Raw genomic sequence first — 19,058 nt, 5'->3', positions numbered from 1 at the left:
GGAGCTCTGAGGGGAAGCTGGAACAGCGAGGAGGGAGTCTGCATCAGCTGGTGGCTATCCTGGTAGGCTCCTTGGAGGAATGGAAGTAGGGATGGGGGAGCAAAGAGCTGCAGCCCCACTCCCCACTGTGAACCCTCATGCCCCACCCCTAGATTCACAGAGCAGGACGAACATGTGATCCAGCACTGCTTCCACTACACGGGCACAGTGCTCACCAGCACCCTGGCCTTCCAGAAGGAGCAGAAGCTCAAGTGTGAGTGCCAGGTGAGCCACCTGCTTCAAGCATCTCTGAGCATCTCTCAGAGACCCACTTGCCACATCCTCTGCTCCAGGGAGTCATCCACAAGGAAACACTCCTTTCCCCTCTGGGTTCCTGGCAGGCTTGCCCTGGGGCAACTGTGTAACCTGTAACCCACAGGCTTCTTGGGAGGGCCAGGCAGGGCTTTCAAGGGTCTGGACACGAGCTGCAGGCCTTGGGTGTGACCGCCCTCTAGTGTTCAGTGCATGTACTACAATAAAGGATTAGGCAACTGGACTTCACGAAAATGGAATTTTGTTTATTTTGGTGCGAAAAAGAAAAAGAGAAAAAAAGATAGAAATCTACAGCAAGTGTTTTTAATAGTATGCATTTCCACCAATTTCTTGAAGACACCCCAACCCATATGCTCTTATTTCAAACATTTTGGCACCAAGACAGCTTTCCATTTTCCATGAAGTTTTTGAAAGACTCTGTATCTTAGAGAAATAGATTTCTGCCTCTGTCACCCACGCTCTTAGTGGCCAGGTGATGATGTCATTAGACCCTGCTCATCTTCAGCTCCATCCTGAGCTTCCTGCGATCTGTACCTCTTGCCTCCTAGGCGCTTCTTCAAGTGGCTAAGAATCTCTTCACTCACCTAGGTGAGTGCTCTGCCCTCCCTCAGGCCTGGCAGTGGGCTGGGCGCAGGTGGGCGCAGGTGGGCACAGGTGGGCGCAGGTGGGCGCAGGTGGGCGCAGGTGGGCACAGGTGGGCACAGGTGGGCACAGGTGGGCGCAGGAGGGCACAGGTGGGCTCAGGTGGGCCTGGGGCTGGGGGACTGGCCCAAGCACTGCAGCTGGCTCTCACCACCGTCCCTCCTGCAGACGACGTGTCTGTGCTGCTGCAGGAGATCATCACGGAGGCCAGAAACCTCAGCAATGCCGAGATGTGAGTGGATCCGTCTATTTTCCTTGCTGTCTGCCTGTATGCTGCTGGACCAAGGCTGGCTTTGCTGGCACACAGGAGGGGACATCTACCCCCAAATCACTTAAATGGCCGAGTGCCAGTTCAGAGGAGCCCCAGTGCTCAAGTGGGGGATTGTGGAGGATAGATGCGGGGCGAGACCTCTTAGACCCCCACGCACACCCTCTCTGCAGCTGCTCCGTGTTTCTGCTGGATCAGAATGAGCTAGTGGCCAAGGTGTTCGATGGGGGCGTGGTGGACGATGAGGTGAGTGCTGCACCTGGCCCTGGGGCTGCCCGGGGTGTGTGTGTGTGTGTAGCGGGGTGTGGTGGGGAGGGGTTCGGGGGACAGTACGCAGGGGGCTCAGAGCCACCAGTTTTCTCACCACCTTGGCAGAGCTACGAGATCCGGATCCCTGCTGACCAGGGCATTGCAGGCCATGTGGCGACCACGGGCCAGATCCTGAACATCCCTGACGCCTATGCCCACCCACTCTTCTACCGCGGCGTGGATGACAGCACTGGCTTCCGCACGCGCAACATCCTCTGCTTCCCCATCAAGAATGAGAACCAGGGTGCGGGCCTGGAGGAGCTGGGCCCTGGGGTGCGGGTGTCCTGGGGGTAGGGGTGGGGCAGGACTCGAGGGATCCCAAGCTAGGCATGAGACCTGGCCTGAGGAAACTCCAGGAGGGCAGGTCCATCTCTCCCACCCCTCTAGCAGTTGCTCCTGTCCTCTCCCCTTCTTCAGAGGTCATCGGGGTGGCTGAGCTGGTGAACAAGATCAATGGGCCGTGGTTCAGCAAGTTCGATGAGGACCTGGCCACGGCCTTCTCCATCTACTGCGGCATCAGCATCGCACATGTGAGGCGGCACCTGGCCCTGGACTTGGGCGGGATCCTCCATTCTGCGTACCACTGGCTTTCCTTGCCATATCCAGAGGGGTGGGCCCAGGAGGTCTGCTGCTGGCGGCTGGTGCAGCCTTCTACACCTGCTGCCCACTTCTGGACTCAGTGTCCCACCTGATCACTGGGGGATGCTATTTCTTTCTTTGTCCACTCAGCATCCCAGGACATGGGAAACCCTAGTAGTCAAAAGCAGCCCCCTTCTCTGGTAGCAGACCCTACACAAAATGCTGGTCAGCTTCTTTTAAAAAATGTCGGGTCTTTGTGTCTGGGCTTGCTGGCAGCTCTGGCCTGGGAATCTAACCGGAGTCGGTCCTCCCATCCCCCATCCTACATTGCTTCCCAGCCCTGGGCCCGGCTCCATGGCTCAAGATTGGGTCTAGGCTTTGCAGGGCTGCAGAGGGCCAGAGCAGGGGCTGAACCTACTGGGAGGTCCTGACAATGCTGGGACAGGGTCTGTCCCAGAACAATGGGACAGAGAGGGGGCTTCCCACATGACCCACAACCCAGGTCCAGGCATTGCTAAGATTTTACAACCAGCTTGCCTGAGCTCTTCCTCCCTCTCTCTGCCCCTAGTCCCTCCTCTACAAGAAAGTGAACGAAGCCCAGTACCGCAGCCATCTGGCCAATGAGATGATGATGTACCATATGAAGGTGAGGCATGCCCTGCTCTCTCATCCTTCTCCAGCCCTGGGACCCCGCCCCTCCCCAACACTTCCCTGCCCCTCCCCAGCCACACCTGGCGGGCAGTCTTTCTTCTAAGCTGTTTCTCGGGTTGAAAGTAGCCAGCAGTACCCAGTCTTGGCAAAAATTGGCTTCTGCTCCTATTCCCTGTATCCAGGGGAACAAACCTGGGAATTGCCAAAGCCTGGGAACTTTCATATCCCCACAGCTCCCCAGGTGGTCCTGGGCAGTCCTCATGGCTGATACTCCGTCCCATTCCCAGACCTGAGTCCAAAATGCTTAAGTCTTAGCTCTAAGTGTGTGGGCATCCTTGCTTGTTTGGACGTTGTCTCTCCCCTGTGTCCAGAGAAAAGCTTCTGGACACTGGGCCTGGGCTCAGAGCTGTGGTGGGAAGGAGCAAATGAGACAGGGAGCAGGCCAGATGAAGGGCTGCAAGTTAGTGGCCACAGAAGGTTGCTATGGTTTGGGGGAATCGTGAGGGGCATCTCCTCTGCCTTAGGGTGGTCACAGGCAGGCAGGTGCAGGAGGTGGGTTGCAGGTTGTGGGGAGAGGGGGGAATCTCTTGTCCAGTGGCCTTCCGGTGAGTGGCTGTGGTGCACTGTGGGTGAGGACCCCCAGGACTTTGACATTGGGTCGGGGAGGTCCTCTAACGCCCCGGCCTGTCCCGTCTAGGTCTCTGATGATGAATACACCAAACTCCTCCACGACGGCATCCAGCCTGTGGCTTCCATTGATTCCAACTTTGCCAACTTTACCTATACACCACGCTCTCTGCCGGAAGATGACACGTCCATGGTGCGCTGGCTCCTCTCCAACCTCTTGGCGGGCTGGGGTGGCACGGGGGAGGGACTGTGCTGCCAGGGGTTTAGGGCAGATGTGTGTCAGAACTTCCTGGTGAGACAGAGTTGTCAAGAAAGCTGAGGAGGTGCCCTGAGGGTGAAGAGCGGTCTCGGGGATTTTTTTTTTTTGTGAGCTTTGTTACTGAGTTCTTAGTGCTGAGATCTCTTAGAATTTTTCTTTCTCTCTTTTTAAAAAGGTTTATCTTATTTGAAAGTCATAGTTACAGAGTGTGACAGAGATGCAGAGACAGAGATCGTCTGTTCACTGTTCACTCCCCAAATGGTCTCAATGGCCAGAGCTGGACCAAGCTGAAACCAGGATCCTGGAGCTTCTTCCTGATCTCCCACATGGGTGCAGGGGCCCAAGCCCTTGGTTTATCCTCTGCTGCTTTCCCAGGTGCATTAGCAGGAGCTGGATTGGAAGTGGAGCAGCCGAGACATGAACCAGTGTCCATATGGGATGCTGGCGTCACAGGCTGAGGCTTTTGATGGTGTGCCACAGTGTCAACTCGCTAGAACCCTTAGATTTGTCAGAGCTCATGGCTCTGAGAATGCATGGTCTGACTGTTTTAGGGCTCTCTCTAAAGATTATGTTTGAGACTCAAAATTTTCTGAGTGTAGGGCTTCAAGAAAGGCGGAGGCTAGAGCCCCGCCACCTTGACCACCCTCACGGCCTCTCTGCTGTCCTCTTTGCCCCAGGCCATCCTGAGCATGCTGCAGGACATGAACTTCATCAACAACTACAAGATTGACTGCCCCACTCTGGCCCGGTGGGTGCCCCCGCCCCCACTATCCCGTCCATGCAGGGAGGGGTCTTCCTGAGGACCTGGAGGCCAGGCCTGGTGTAGCGGGGGAGGTGGTGAAGAGAGAGGGGCGAGGAATGGGGCAAGGCAGAGCCTGGAGGGCTGAGGCCTCCGTGCTGGCTAACCCCTGCCAGGTTCTGTCTGATGGTGAAGAAGGGCTACCGTGATCCTCCCTATCACAACTGGATGCACGCCTTTTCCGTGTCCCACTTCTGCTACTTGCTCTACAAGAACCTGGAGCTCTCCAACTACCTCGAGTGAGTGCTGCCCAGGGTGGGCGCGGCTGTCTCCCCAGCCACATGGCCAGTGAGTAGCAAACTAACAGGTCTGCTCCAGCCTAGCTCTGCCACATGCTGGGGTGGGATGTCTGCCTGGGAAGGGGCTGCAGGTGTCCCAGGCTGCTAGGCAGGTGGCCTCCCATCCCACCAGCCCCCCCTCCCTCTGACACCAGGAACCAGCAGGGTGGCTGACTTCCTCCTCCTTCTTACCAGGGACATCGAGATCTTTGCCTTGTTCATTTCCTGCATGTGTCATGACCTGGATCACAGAGGCACGAACAACTCTTTCCAGGTGGCCTCGGTGAGAACTTGCTCCTTGGCTAAAGCGAAGATCCAGGGTTGAGGGGGAGAGGGAGGAGCCCTGGAGCCAAGGGAGTCTGGGAGGTGCATGGAGGGTGCAGAGGGGCGGGAGGAGGGCAGGGGCAGCAGGGTAGAGGCCCCTGATGGAAGTCATCCTACCTGGGGCATGGGGAGTGAAGGCTGCTTCTTCGGGTTTTTGCAGAAGTCCGTGCTGGCTGCGCTCTATAGCTCCGAGGGCTCTGTCATGGAGGTACCACCACTCTGCTTGGCCCATCCTGTGCCCCATTCCTTGGGTTGGGGAGCATGACTGGCATAGAGAGATGGTGACCCAGTCCCCTAGCTCCACCCGTTTCAATCCCCAGCTGTGCACATGGACTCTCGAGTGCTCAGCCCGCTTAGGCAGCTCCGGTCCTTAGTCTAGCCAGAGTGGTTTTGGTGAGGTTGCAAAGGGTGGATTGTGGCTGGCACATTTCCCTGGGGTGTCCTGGGTGGTGTGCAGCCCCTGCCACACTCAGCTCTGCCTTAGCTGGTTTGGCTTGGGTCTGTACCCCTCCACACACGGACAGGGGCTTCCTGAGGCAGGCACAGGTATGAGACAGCTCTGAGTTTCCTGTACTGGGCATAGAGTGGGGACAAGATTTCCAAGGTCACCTGGCCTCCTGCTGTCTCCTACAACATTGCACACACACACACATACACACACACACACACACACACACACAACATGATGCTGTCCCTTGGGAGGTCTAGTGGCAGGCTCTCCCCTCCTGCTCCTTCTCCGAGTGACAGCCCTTCAGTGCTGGGAGACAAGGCCCTGCCCTTGCCTTGTTGCCTTCTTTCTTTGGTGGTGGGAAGTGTTGCCTGCATGAATTAATGTCTAGGATGCCAGGAATGGTTTCATAAGCACCCCCATGGGCGAGACCCTCGGAGACCTGGAGCGGGGAGCCCTCCCCTCCATGTGAATCAGGCTCGCAGTTGCCAGGGCCTTGCCCCCCATCATGTAGAAGGTGATGGCAGTGCATAGAGAGGGTCCTGAGCCCCTTTGCTCTCCTTCGTTGGCTCTGCCCAGCCTGGGTTCAGGTGAGGGGAGGCTCTGTGCCCCAGCTGGGTCCTCCCCAACATGCATTTCCCTCCACCCCAGAGGCACCACTTCGCTCAGGCCATCGCCATCCTCAACACCCATGGCTGCAACATCTTTGACCACTTCTCCCGGAAGGTGATGGGGGCACATGTGGGTGGGCGGGGTGGAGGCTCTGGGGGCTGGGGTGCAGCAGGAAACTCCTGACACCCCACCACCACCCATCACAGGACTATCAGCGCATGCTGGACCTGATGCGTGATATCATCCTGGCCACGGACCTGGCCCACCACCTCCGCATCTTCAAGGACCTTCAGAAGATGGCTGAAGGTGGCCACTGTCAGCTTCGACCTTGGGGCTGGGGAGGGACATGATGGTGGAAAGGGGGAGCGTTCCAGCCCACCATCCCCCCAGTACCCCTCCTTCCTTGGCTGTACCATGCTTCTGGGGGCCCATCAGGAGGGCTCAGCTTGCTAGGCCACTTAGGAGTCACCAAGAGGATGAGGGGTCTTGGCTGACTCCATGCTCCCCTCCCTCAAAAGTGGGCTATGACCGAACCAACAAGCAACACCACAGGCTCCTGCTCTGTCTTCTGATGACTTCCTGCGACCTCTCGGACCAGACCAAGGGCTGGAAGACGACGAGGAAGATCGCGGTACGCTCCCTGTCTCACTGCAGGGGCACTGTCTGGCTCTATGTGACCCACCCGATTCCCCACCCACTGAGCTCAGCCTGCGAGACAGAGACCTGGACAATCTCAGGTCATAGATAGGGAGGCACAAAGAGGGCGCCAGCCTACCCAGGGCTGTGCTGCATATCCCTGGCTGGTGGAAGGCTGGGTCCAGGCCGCCTCTTCCCATCTGGGCCCATGCCGCTGCCAGGCTGGGCCGGAGGTGGTCAGAGTCTCTGGGCCTTCGTGGCAGGGTCCCTTGTACGCAGTTGTTGCAGGAACATGGGTGGGTGGAGCCTGCTTGCAGGCTGTGCTAAGATTGTGCTTGCCTTTCAGGAGCTGATCTACAAAGAATTCTTCTCCCAGGGAGACTTGGTAAGAGTGTGTCTCAGGGTATCCTGGTTGGGGGAGGGACCAGGGGTGTCTGATGGACCGGAGGGCCGGGCCTGCTGACCTGCGTCCACAGGAGAAGGCCATGGGAAACCGGCCCATGGAGATGATGGACCGCGAGAAGGCCTACATCCCCGAGCTGCAGATCAGCTTCATGGAGCACATTGCCATGCCCATCTATAAGTGAGTGAGCGTGCAGTCCTGCCGGGAGTGGGGCTGGTGGGGCAGGCCAGCTCATCACTGTATCATGGTGCTGGCTGCCCACGGTCTCACCTCAGACCTCTGAGCCTGCCCCTACCCCCTTCTCCGTGCCAGGCTGCTGCAGGACCTGTTTCCCAAGGCGGCCGAACTGTATGAGCGAGTGGCCTCAAACCGGGAGCACTGGACCAAGGTGTCGCACAAATTCACCATCCGCGGCCTCCCCAGCAACAACTCGCTGGACTTCCTGGACGAGGAGTACGAGGTGGCTGGGCTGGATGGTGCCAGGGCCCCTGTCAATGGCTGCTGTGGCCTGGACACTGAGTGACACTCTTCCTAGGGGACTCCCCCCACCCCAATCTCCTTCACCACTCAGTTCTCTCTCCACATCCCTTCCCTGGACCAGCCAGATAAACTGGGAACCAGAGCCATGGTCCTGAATTGTAGACCAGGACCTCCTGTGTGACCCTGGGCAAGTCCTGACCACCCTGGGCCTCACTTTCCTGTCTGTAGAATGGACATGAGGCTTCTGTCCTCACCAAGACCTTGTCATCTGTTTGGCCAGAGCAGGCAGGATCAGAGCAGATTCTGCTGGGTGTGTTGGTTAAGTGATCTGACACTGAACCTTCCTGAACACACACACGCACACATGTGTGCACATACTGCAATACACATGCATGTATGCCTGTGCACATACAAAATGCACATGGGGTACACAATGTGTACACACACACACACACTCACACACACACACACACACACACTGGTCTTTCCTGTCCGAGGGGAAGGTTGGAGTCTGAATTCCTTACCCCACCAGCCGCCCTGCCTTCCCCTCAGCTCTGACCACACCCGGACAAGTCCTCTCCCCAGGCCTCTTCTTCCAGGCAGCCCTAGGTGGGTAGGTTCCTGTGTGCCTCTGTCCCACTTGCTGGGTCCTTTTCCCCTTTGCGTCTCTAGGATCCTCTTGAAGGGTAAGGTAGGGAAGTAGAGTGTAGAGTTGGACCAGCCATGGGGGGAAGGTGCCCCCCACTGGAGGTTCCCCATGGGACTCCCAATGGGCTTTGGGACTTGACTGACCCCCTGCTCCTCAGCTGGAAGTCATCAGAGGCTCTAAAAGATAGCAAGATAGAGTTGACAGAGCCAAGTGGGAGTGGGTTATGCTGCTTGCCGGCTGGGTGGCCTCCAGGGCAGTCCCTTCCCCTAGCTGGGCGACACAGGAGGCTAAGATGGTCAGATTTCTAAGTTTTCTTTAGGTCCCCATCATCCTGTGGGGTCCCAGCAGAGGCCATGTGCTCTCTGTCACTCTTGGGCACACAGAGCCCTGCTCTGAGCACCTGAGCATACCTCCTTGGCCTGGGACCTCCCCAACTCCTACAGCCGGAGGGGCTCTGGCTCGGCCCTGGCAGGATTTTCCTTCCTCTTCAAGGCCATATCCATCTGTGTCCCGGGGGCTGCAGAGGCCCCTCAGGGCCAGGTGTCGGGTCAGCCCAGCTGCTGGCTTCTCTCTTTTCTGTGTCGTCCTGTACGTGTCGTGGGGTGGGGGGAGGGGGGCCACCTGCCTTACCTATTCTGAGTTGCCTTTAGAGCGCTGCGTTTTTCTAGGACTCTGTGCAACTGTTGTATATGGTCTCGTGGGCTGACCGCTTTGTACAGAAGAATAAATCTATTTCTTTGTACCAGTCCTCCCCCAGGGTGCTATTTGGAGACTATGCCTGGGGGGCGGGCAGGACAGAACGGGGAGAAGCAAATGCCCTTTGGAATTCCCTGGCTGTGGAAGTTCCTCATGCCTGGTGCCCAGCCCTGCCCCGGGCCAGGTGGTAGGAGAATAAATGTGGGCATCAGGTGAGGAGGCTGGGCACGGAGCAGTGAGAGAACATGAGGTTTTGCAAAGACTGGAGGTCTGGAGGTTGAAGCGATAGAGAGACTGCCTGGAGGAGGTGGCCTAGAGCTCCTCCTACATCTCGCATGTGCTGGTCTTTCCTGATCACAGCTGTCCATACAGCCAGGATCTAGCCCTCTGGCCTCTGCAGGCTGCAGGGGTGCCTGTCTGTGTCCCCATAGCCTCGTGTCCTGGGTTCTATGAGTCCTGCTGAAGGGTTGGCCCTGCCAGAATGACCTGGGTCATGTAGGGAATTCGTGTCCTGCTCTCCTGACTATGAGAGGTAGGGGCAGCCGCCACAGGAGGCTGAAGGCGGGACAGCCCTGACGCCCTACCAGTCTGTACCCCTCCTGCCTGCTCTTCCTATTCCTTCCCTCTGTCCATGCTGCAGAGCGCTAAGCACTGAGGTCTGCTTTCTTGCAGGGAGGGCAGGCAGGGAGAAGATGGACAGGGCTATCGTGTGATGCCCCCCAGCAGTGCCCCTGGGATGCCAGCTGCACCTTGTGGCCATCTGTGCCCCTGCTCCCCAGCCTGCCATGGTTTAGTGCTCACTCCTCTGGCTGAAGGATCTTGGCAACCTCCAGCCTTCCTGCTGGCCCTGGGCTCCAGGTCCCTTCCCTGCCCAGATGTGTCGGACTCCCTCAGGTGGATTCTGTCCTCTCTTAGCACAGCTCCTAGGCCTGGCCAGAGGGCTCCCAGTCAGGCTGGGGTCAGGCTCAGCAGGAGGAGACAGGAGACGGCTGTCCTAATGGTACCCAGCCAAACATGGAGGCAGCATTGGCTGGCATGGCTGTTGTCCTGCCTGTGACACCCTGTGCACCAATGTGTATGCATGAGCATCTATCTCTATATCTTTTGTCCTTTGGGCAGATAGGAAGCACAACCTGGTGTAAATCCTAAGGGCATTGCCTCCCTCCCATTGCCTTCTTTGGTTTCATCTTCTCTTGTCACCTGTTTGAGTGAGTGATCCCCTATTTCCTCTGGGATGCTGGACCCTGTGCTCAAGCCTGGAGCTAGCTTTGTTCTGGAGAGACATATTCAAGTTCACACGCAACTCTGGCATCTCCGTGGAGGCATGTGGCCTTGGGGCTCTGTGTGGAAGAGCTGCAATAAGGTTTGCAAGATGAGCAGGTGTGGTTTTTCTGCAGGCAGCAGGGCCAGGCACTCCGGGAGGGAAGAAACAGCTCATATCAAGGCCCCTGGAAGTTGAGAGAGGCGGGAGGAGAAAGACTGGAGTGCTTAGCCCATGGCTGGCTCTGCTCTGCAAGGCCAGGTTGCAGCTGGAGAGAGGCCCAGATATGCCTTCAGACAGGTTCTGCCACTAAGCCCCAGAAGGGCTGTGGGGGAGGCTTTGGGCAGCCTTCATTCTTGGGATGGGGTTCGGCTTAACCAGGGTGTGGTGACCAATGGATGGGAGGAGCCATGGAAGGCAGGGTCCTTGAAAAGCCTTGGGTAGGAGCTTGGCAAGCTGGTGGTCAGGGCAGTCAGTGATGGCAGCGATCTGGAGGTGCAGGGTAGGAGGCAGGAGGGCTCTACCTCCTGCAGTTCTCAGACAGTACAAGATGTGGCCCCCTTAGCTTCTCACAGCTGCTCTGCCCTTTCAAGGCCGTGGTTCTTGTTTAAATCTCCCCGGGATTCTGGCGTGTAGTCACTGTCAGTCCATTCTGTAGATGAGAGGCTCGAGGTTCCAGGTGCTCCAGAGGATGGGGCCTCCATTTTCAGTTCTCCTTAGGACTGCCATGGGTGCACGGTTAGCAAGTAGGGTAGAGCAGGCATTGGTTGTGTGCAGGTACGTCTATAGCGGCCTGCCCCACTAGGTGGCGCCACACAGGCGCAGTCCGTACCTCCCCTGAGAGAGAAGCCGGTGGGGACTGATCCCATTCCATCCACTCACCCTGTGCCCTTGTCCTTCTCCCTGGCAGTGAGGGGTGCTTACACCAACAGGATCTAGCACTCATTTCTGCTACGTGCAGGTGCATCCACCTGTGGACTCTGGGCAGCTTACCCTCTACACAGACCCCTCAGGGGCATGAGCAGCGTCTCCACCTCTGGTGCTAGGTATGGAGACAAGGAGTGAGCCGAGGAGAGCGGGAAGTGGCCTGTGGGGTGGGAAGAGCTGGAAGAGGCCAGTTTCACAGCCTTCCAGCAGTCTCCAGGTCCAGGGAGCTGGAGGAGAGAGAATCCTGCTCTGGGCAGGTGCTGGGCCCTCAGGGGAACCCTGTGGTGGGAAAGGGGGCATGGAAGGAAGGGCAGGAGGAGGCCACCTGGGTGGGCGAGTGGGGTTCTGGGTGGTCCCCCAACTGGGTTCTTGCTCTCCAAGCAGAGCCGAGCTGTGGCCACACAGAAAGCCCCTGCTTCCAGGCTCTCTGCAGCCCCTCTTCCCTGACAGGAGTGGCCTTGATTGTCCCTTCCAGAAGGTGAGGTGATGAGCCCCGTGATGGCCTCAGCATATGATAGTGGGCCAGGGCGGGGGATGGGGGAAGGTGGGTTTCTCGTCTTGTGAAGCTTAATGTACATGGGGTCTAGGAGTGTATGGCCCAGCCATGTGGCTCCCTTGGGGAAGACCAGAAGTCTGGAGAAGTAAGGTGCACCAGCCAGTTTGGAGATTGGCAGGCTAGGTGCAAGGGTGAGGGCTGAGGTGTCCTGCCTCAATCCTGGTGTCACCTCCATGCCGACCATGGAGCTGAGTGGGGAGCACGGGACCCCAGGAGCCACTCCCTGCAGCCTGGGATGGGTTGGGGGCCAGAGGGAAACAAGGGGAGAGCCACAATGCCTGTCCCTTTATCTCTGCGTATCCCATAACCAAATATGTGGTTCAAGTTTAGCCTGCTTGGCTTCCAGTCCCGCTCTCATTGACACAGTCCTGGGAGGCAGCAGGGTGATGGCTCAAATGCTTGAGTCCCTGCCACTCAAGTGGTAAACTCACATGCAGTTCCTGGGTCCTGGCTTCAGCCTGGCCCAGTGCCAGTTGCTGCAGCCATCTGAGGACTAAACCACTGGATGGAAGGGCCTTCCTCCCCCTCTCCCTCCCTCCCCCCATCTGCCTTTTAAATACATGCATAAACTTTAGTCCTTTGGCTTTACTTAAGGAGATAAGGGGCATTGTTAGCAACATGAAGTAGTGACAAGAGCTCATATCATAGAGAAGCTCAGAGAAGCATACAGTATGAGAAGACAGCAGTCAGAATAAAGAGGGTGGCAGGGAGAGAGGCAGGCACAGCTGGAGAGATGAATGATGGATCTGGAGGTCCACAAGGACCATGGGGGAAAAGACTGAGACCCGGAAATGGCCCAGAGATGGCAGGAGCTGAAGAGGCAGCATCCAGCTGGTGGGACTTGGAGAGGAGAGGGCTAAAGGGTGATGTTTGCAGAGAGAGTGGGCATTAGAGACACCAAATTAGCAAATGAAAGAGCTGAGGTCTGATGGGATCAGAGTGTTGGGAGATAGGGATGGACTTGCAAACAGATGCTCCATCTCACAAGTTCAAGACCATGAATATGAAGAGGCTAGGCCAGAAACTTCCAGTGAGAAAATGCAGAGAACAAATGAGGCTGTTATGCTCAGCACGTTGCTTGGCATGCTTGCTGCTTCTACCGAATGCTCAGCAGAGAGAGAGACAGACAGACAGACAGGCCCTCGTTCTGCACACAGAAGATGACAGGCCTCAAAGGGCTGAAAGGTCGGTGTTGCACAATCCTTCCTTACCATGGTGCAAGAAATGGGGATATTAACGGACAAACCTGGGGGTAAAATTTTCATGCATCTTAAAGTGAAATAACATTATGTCACCTCTGGGTTAAAATAAGCTATGAAAAGTGTGAAATCCCTAGAGGTAGCTTATTAAACCGAGTCTCCACTGCCTATCAGCATCTGTGAAAAGGCCAAGGCAGTCCTTGGTGACACTGAGATCTCTAAATTCAGTTGTCAGGAGACAGAACATTCTCAAAGTGACTGGACTCAGCTGAGCACCAACTGCAGAAGCTGGAGCAGAGGGAGAGAAAGAGCAGGAAGAGGAGATAATGGAAGGAGGGCAGAAATAACCCAGAAAGCATCAGAAACGATTAGGGAAGAAGCCAAAGCCCTAAAGGATGAGTAAGATGGACATCTGGATGACTGACCGCTAAAGAAAGATGCGGTCGAACCAGATACAGCGCACCAGCCTGGGCGGAGTGGAAGGCATGGTGCGAGAGGCTTAGAAACCCCCAAGACAGCGGGGTGAAGCGGATGTGTGTCCCATAAAACATAAACTCCAGAGGATGTAGCATTTGCATAGACCAGTGTGTGCTAGAAGAATGGAATGGCAGGTAGACACATCCATTCTTTGCCTGGGTCTGAGTCTCAGCTCTGTCCAGACTCCAGCTTCTTGCTCATGTCCATCCTGGGCTGCAGTGGGCATAGACCAAGCAGCTGGGTCCCTGTCACTCACATGGGAGATGAGATGCAGGTTGAATTCTTGGTTCCTGGCTTCGGCCTAGCCTGGTCCCACCCCAGCTGCTGCAGGCATGTGGGCAATGAACCTGCAAATGGGACATCTCTCTCTGTGTCTTACAAATAAGAAAAAAAAAATTAAAGATAAAAACCAAAAACCTCCATTCCACAAAGAAACCCCATCATATATCTTTACAAATACCCCCCATATAACTTTATAGATGAATTCCCTGAACTATAAAAGAATAGATATTAATCCATAGAGTTATTATAGGGGAGTAGAAGCTGCCAGCTAATTTTATGAAACAAATCGGCTCTTGATTTCCAAATCAGAGAATGACAGTGCAAACAAACAAAAAGATAACGCAATTTTGACTCGGTTTCATCTGTGAACTTATATGCAGACATCCCATGTAAAATACTAGCTAAGCAGAAGCAGTGGAACATTTTAAGATGCTCAGAATCAGACGGAAATTTCTTCCCCAAGGGAAGACAGCTTCACCTCAGAAAACCTGTGTCTGCAGCTCACATCTTAATAGATGTGAGGAGAAAAATCACACGGCTGTCAGCACTGGTGTGGTGAAAAACTCAATACTTACTTGTGATTGGAAAGAACTGGCCAGGGGTCTGTGTCGGTTAAGGGGCTGGTTCTCCTTGGGATGCCCGCACCGCTTCTCCGGGTGCCTTGCTCCAGGGCTGGCTCCTCTGTTTTGGATCTAACTTCCTGTTACTGTGTACCCTGGGAGGCAGCAGGGGATGGCTCAAGACACTGGGTGCCTGGACTGAGTTCCAAGCACTTGGCTCGGGCCTGGCTCAGCCCTAACTCTTCTGAACATTTGGGTCTGGACCAGCAGATGGGCACTCTGTTTCTCTATTTCTGTTATCTTTCAAATAAGGAAAAAATGAATAGATCAAGAATTCAATGAACAGAATAAGAGGAGAATGAACTGGGGTAAGGTAATACTCCAAAATTCTTCAGGAAACCTTCCAGGCATTGGGGGATTTCCATCTCTTCCCTTCATGGAGAGAGACAAGCCCGGGCCACCCACTGTCACCAGCACTGTCCCCAGTGCTAGAGGTTCTGGTCCATGCTGTGAGGAGGCACGCAGGGTAAGCGGAGACATTTCAGAAGGGAAGATGTTAGGCTGTCCCTGTTCATGGCTGGCAGTGAGACATCAGGGGCTGACCGCCACTGCAGTACTTGCCACTGCATCTCACATCGTAACGCTGGTTCAGGTCCTGGCTGCTCTGCTTCTGGTCCAGCTGCTTATTAGTGCACCTAGGCAGGCAGCAGAAGATGGCCCAGACACTTGGGGCCCTGCTGCCTAGATACTGGCTTTGGCCAATGGCCTCTTTCTTTTTCTCTCTCTCTCTAACTCTGCCTCTCAAATAAATAAAAACAAATCTTTAAAAAAATAAACTCCCAGAAATACAAATGGAAAATAAGAAATTTGAATAGCAAGATAAGCCTGAAAAGTGAAAATAAAGAGTGCTGTCATTTAAAAAGGGCTAATGACAAATGGGCCAATGGAGAATGGGTGTTCAGAGGTACGCATTTGTCACAGTGGCCAAGCCAGTTGGGATGCCTGCCTCCTCTACCGAGTGCCTGGGTTCAAGCCCTGGCTCCACTCTCAATCTGGCGTCCTGCTCATGCACACCTGGGGAGGCAGCAGGTGCAAACTCAGGTAGGTCCCTGCCAGCCAGGAGAAGACCTGACTCACCTTTCAGATTCCAGCCTTGGTCCAGTAACCCAGTGTAGGGGAGATTTGTCTGTGCTTCTGAGTTAGTTAACTAAAACTAGAAAGCTCAGAGAGGACTATCTGTAACTCAGAACTTCACGAAGAAATTGGGACAAAACATGTGGATCATGGGGAAAACTCAGTCTTGACATAGAGCAAAAGAAAACTGGACCCCCGACTTAGCCCCGTAGCACAGGGGGATGTCAGGTGGTGTAGAGATGGAATGTGGATGAGAGTGTGGCGTGAACAGGAAAAGATAAAGACTGTTATGTGGGAGAGAACAGCCACGGGAAGAATAGCTTGTGAATTTCCTTTATATTGAAACTGTGGATTTCTGCTCAGCGACACACACCGCGGATAGTGTGAGCCAAGAGCTGATAGAGTGGGAGACGTTATTTGTGACATTTGAATTTGACATGGCGCTAACATCTGGAATATGGGAGGATAGCAACCCTAACTGAGGGGCCAGGGAGGAGGAGAACCACCAGGATTAGCTATTTATGGAAGAGGAGAGGCAAGCATCTGGAAGAGAAATGCTTAAAATCATTGGTTCCTGAAGAGACAGGAATGGAAACTACAAGATATGTTACACCTGTTAGACTGGCAGAATGCAGAGAGCCAGAGGGTGGGAGCCATGGGCAGGAGTGTGAGGAGCTGCGTCTTTCACACCTTGTTCGTGGAAATGAGCTAGGGTGGGAACAGGATCTGGCTCCGGAAACCAGGTCGACAGGCTAATCCCCACAGTTTCAATGAATAGCACTAAGAAGGAGGAAATTTCATATAATTTTGGTGTTTTTTTTAAAAACATGGGTTTATTTATTTGAAAGGCTGAGCATCAGAAAGAGAGGGGCATGTCCTTCGCTGGTTGGGACAAGTGGCTACAAAAGCCAGGACTGAGCCAGGCCAAAGCCCAGAGCCATGAGCTGTACATCCCGGTCTGCCATGTGGGTGGCAGGGGCCCAAGCACTTCGATTATTATCTGTTGCTTTCCTGTTGAACCAGCACTCAAATACCAGCAACCAGCTGGTATCAACCTGCGAGGCCTCCACACTGGACCCTAATCATGGTGTTTTTAGGAGTAGGGTCTGCTAGGAGGTCTTGGGTCACTGGGGGCGTGCCCTTGGAAGGCGGGGCTCCAGAGAACATTGGTTACAAATGCTGGAGTCAGCGATGGCTGCTGCCTCCGTCTTTCGCCTGTGCAGGGCAGGTTCCTCTGCGTGCCCAATGCCGCTGCCATCCTCTGGCTTACCCAGATGTCAACCCAAGGGCTCCTGCTCAACCTTGAATCATGAACCTCCCAAAACGTGAGTCCCCTAAAAACCCCATTACTTTAGCAGGACTTCTCTTAGGTGTGTGTGATGGTGGCAGAAAGCTTGCTTAAGACCTGTGTGGATGGAGCAGCCCTCCCTGGAGTGCAGCCTGGAGGTACTTAGGTGGAGTTCATGTGTGTCCTGTGGCCAGGGCAATCCTCCCAAGGCTTCACAGGCACATGAAGGAGAGCTGAGCACACAGTGGAGCCAGGGTGGGCTGACGCACCAGGGCAGGGTGGGAGGCAAGGACAATGTACAGCTGCACAATCCACAACACAGCTCCTCAACACATCCGGACGAGTGGGAAGCAGAGAAGGAATGAGAGGGATTGTTTGGCACAGTTTACACAACTAGCTGTTAGGAATGGCGGCCTCCATTGTGTAGAACTCCACTTAACCAAGGGCTAGATGTTAAGCACCTGATTGCTTTTGAGGGGAGGGGTGGAATGTGGGTGGAGAGAGAAAAGGGGGTAAATCCTGCTGGAGCAGGCCTGGGGGTGGCCCAGTGATGGCTCAGTGCTGATCACTAAGGAGATGAGCTCAACCCTCTACACCTGATTCCTGGGAACACCTCCTGTGGGCAGCAGAGGTACACCTGCTCCCAGCCAGCCTCTCTGAGAACCCACCTGTTTCTGAGAACTGAAAGTTTGAGTATCTGATTCCAGGGCTGCAGAAAGGCTAGGTAAATACTCATCAAGGACGTAGAGACAGCAATGAATGGCACCTAGGGGCAGTTACAGGAGTTAGGGGAGCTGGTGTCAGCCAGGACTGGGCTGGAGAGTGCAGTGTTGGGAGTCAGGAGGGGTGGAGTGAGTGTTCCTGAGTGAGTGCTTTCCTGGCATCGGGGGAAGCAGCTGGAGTCAGTGTAGTCTTTGGGGGAGCCTCAAGCCTGGGCTGGGCTCAGCAGCAGGCCAGGCTTCCTCTGGGCACCGGCCTCTTTCTTTCACGAGTTAACCCAGGAGCTTTGTACAAGGAGGGACCCGTGACTTCTCTAGGTCACTTGCTGGTAAGGAATGGGGTCTCAGTTCCAGTTCCTGGACCTGGGTGGTGGAGGAGGTCAGGGCAGGGAGGTCCTCAGGCTGGAGACACCGTGAGGGGGAGGCAAAGGGAAGCAGGTGCAACCAGGAAAGAACCAGGGAGCCACAGAAGCTGCCAAAAGCTGTGTGTTCAGGCCTTGGGGTTGGCTTGAGGAAAAGAACAAACTTAAGTGGGAAACTCTCCTGGAGATGGGCAGGGATTCTCCCGTCCCCACTGTACATGGGAGCTGAGGCCCAGGAGATTGGTGGGAGGCTCAAGGGCATCCCAAGGTCAAGGGGGGTGGAATTGAGGTGCAAGAAATGGCAGGGACTTCTGCTCCTTCTCCTTCTAGACATTTGTTGATTTGAAAGGCAGAGTGTGTGTACACGCTTTCACCTGCTAGTTCACTTCCCAAATTATCCACAACAGGTGGGATTAGGCCAGGCCAAAGCCAGGAGCCAGGAGCTCCATCTGAGTTTCCCATGTGTGTGGTAGGGATCTAGATACTTGGACCATCACTTGTTGCTTGCTAGGCACATTGGCAGGAAGCTAGATTGGAGGAATGGAGCAGGCAGAGTTTAAACCCCAAGCATTCCCATGTAGGATGTGGGCATCCCAGGCAGTAGCTTGCTCTGCTGTGCCACCCCTAGGGCAGGGACTCTGAACATCATGCAAAAATCCAGAGACAAGGGACCAAGCTCTTCTCCTTGATCCCAGGGTTGGAGTTCATGTGTCCCTCAAGTCATCGACCTCAGCAAGGGAGTGGAGGAGGACTAAAATGACAGGCGTGACTACAGCAGGACCTCATGCATTACCTAGGTGCCATCTAGGAGGTAAGATGTAAAGGCAGAACAGGCAGTGAAGCCTGCGTGCAGGTGGACACTGTCCCCTGTGGGCCAGCAGTGAGGGTGGTTTCCCTGGATTCCAGGGACACCCAGTTAGTGGGCTTTGAAGCACCCAGTGACTGCACCCAGTGGCTCATGTGGTTGCAGAGTTCTGGGTGGCCAGGTGTTGGCATAGTGCTTACTGGAACATTCCTGTGGTGTTTGGGTTGACTCGTTGTCCTAGGCTCTGTTAGCTTTGGATATGGCATACCACAAGCTGGCTTGCTTCCCCTGCAAGCTTGTGCTTGCCTGAAATGCATGGCATGAGCCCACCTGCCACTGCCCCCTCGATATAGTTGCCCATTTTGTCTGACAGCGGAGTTCACTGAGGGCAGATCCCAAGGAGTTCGTGTCTGTCCCTCATACCCAGTGCAGACAGTCCACACGGTGCACATTCGGTGAAAATTCACCGAACACATAAACAGAATGTCAGTCACTGTTATTAAAAATCCAGTCTGC

The 19,058-nt window shown here is 55.1% G+C and overlaps 1 protein-coding gene across 6 annotated transcripts in view; it reads left to right on the top strand.

Annotated features, from left to right (window-relative positions):
• PDE2A (phosphodiesterase 2A) overlaps positions 1–9,015 on the top strand; it is a 78,055-nt gene extending 69,040 nt beyond the window's left edge. For 5 of the 6 annotated variants that reach the window (XM_040964112.1, XM_040964113.1, XM_040964114.1 and 2 more), the window contains 18 exons: positions 153–264; positions 861–900; positions 1,123–1,186; positions 1,396–1,468; positions 1,598–1,775; positions 1,949–2,061; positions 2,679–2,756; positions 3,459–3,581; positions 4,325–4,395; positions 4,563–4,685; positions 4,920–5,007; positions 5,209–5,256; positions 6,148–6,222; positions 6,315–6,414; positions 6,627–6,739; positions 7,091–7,129; positions 7,221–7,327; positions 7,460–9,015. In XM_040964112.1, coding sequence (XP_040820046.1) covers positions 153–264; positions 861–900; positions 1,123–1,186; positions 1,396–1,468; positions 1,598–1,775; positions 1,949–2,061; positions 2,679–2,756; positions 3,459–3,581; positions 4,325–4,395; positions 4,563–4,685; positions 4,920–5,007; positions 5,209–5,256; positions 6,148–6,222; positions 6,315–6,414; positions 6,627–6,739; positions 7,091–7,129; positions 7,221–7,327; positions 7,460–7,670 — 1,756 coding nt within the window. In that variant the 3' untranslated portion in view covers positions 7,671–9,015. Of the gene's footprint in view, positions 1–113; positions 265–860; positions 901–1,122; positions 1,187–1,395; positions 1,469–1,597; positions 1,776–1,948; positions 2,062–2,678; positions 2,757–3,458; positions 3,582–4,324; positions 4,396–4,562; positions 4,686–4,919; positions 5,008–5,208; positions 5,257–6,147; positions 6,223–6,314; positions 6,415–6,626; positions 6,740–7,090; positions 7,130–7,220; positions 7,328–7,459 lie in introns of all 6 variants that reach the window. The other variant, XM_040964111.1, reaches the window with a different exon arrangement.
• Positions 9,016–19,058: the final 10,043 nt, after the last annotated feature.

Source organism: Ochotona curzoniae, unplaced genomic scaffold (assembly GCF_017591425.1).
Source record: "Ochotona curzoniae isolate NIBS_2020 unplaced genomic scaffold, NIBS_Ocur_1.0 scaffold_3223, whole genome shotgun sequence".
In the NCBI taxonomy this organism is placed as follows: Eukaryota; Metazoa; Chordata; class Mammalia; order Lagomorpha; family Ochotonidae; genus Ochotona; species Ochotona curzoniae.
The sequence above is the reverse complement of the archived record's forward strand: the minus strand, read 5'-3'. Positions and strand labels throughout refer to the sequence as shown.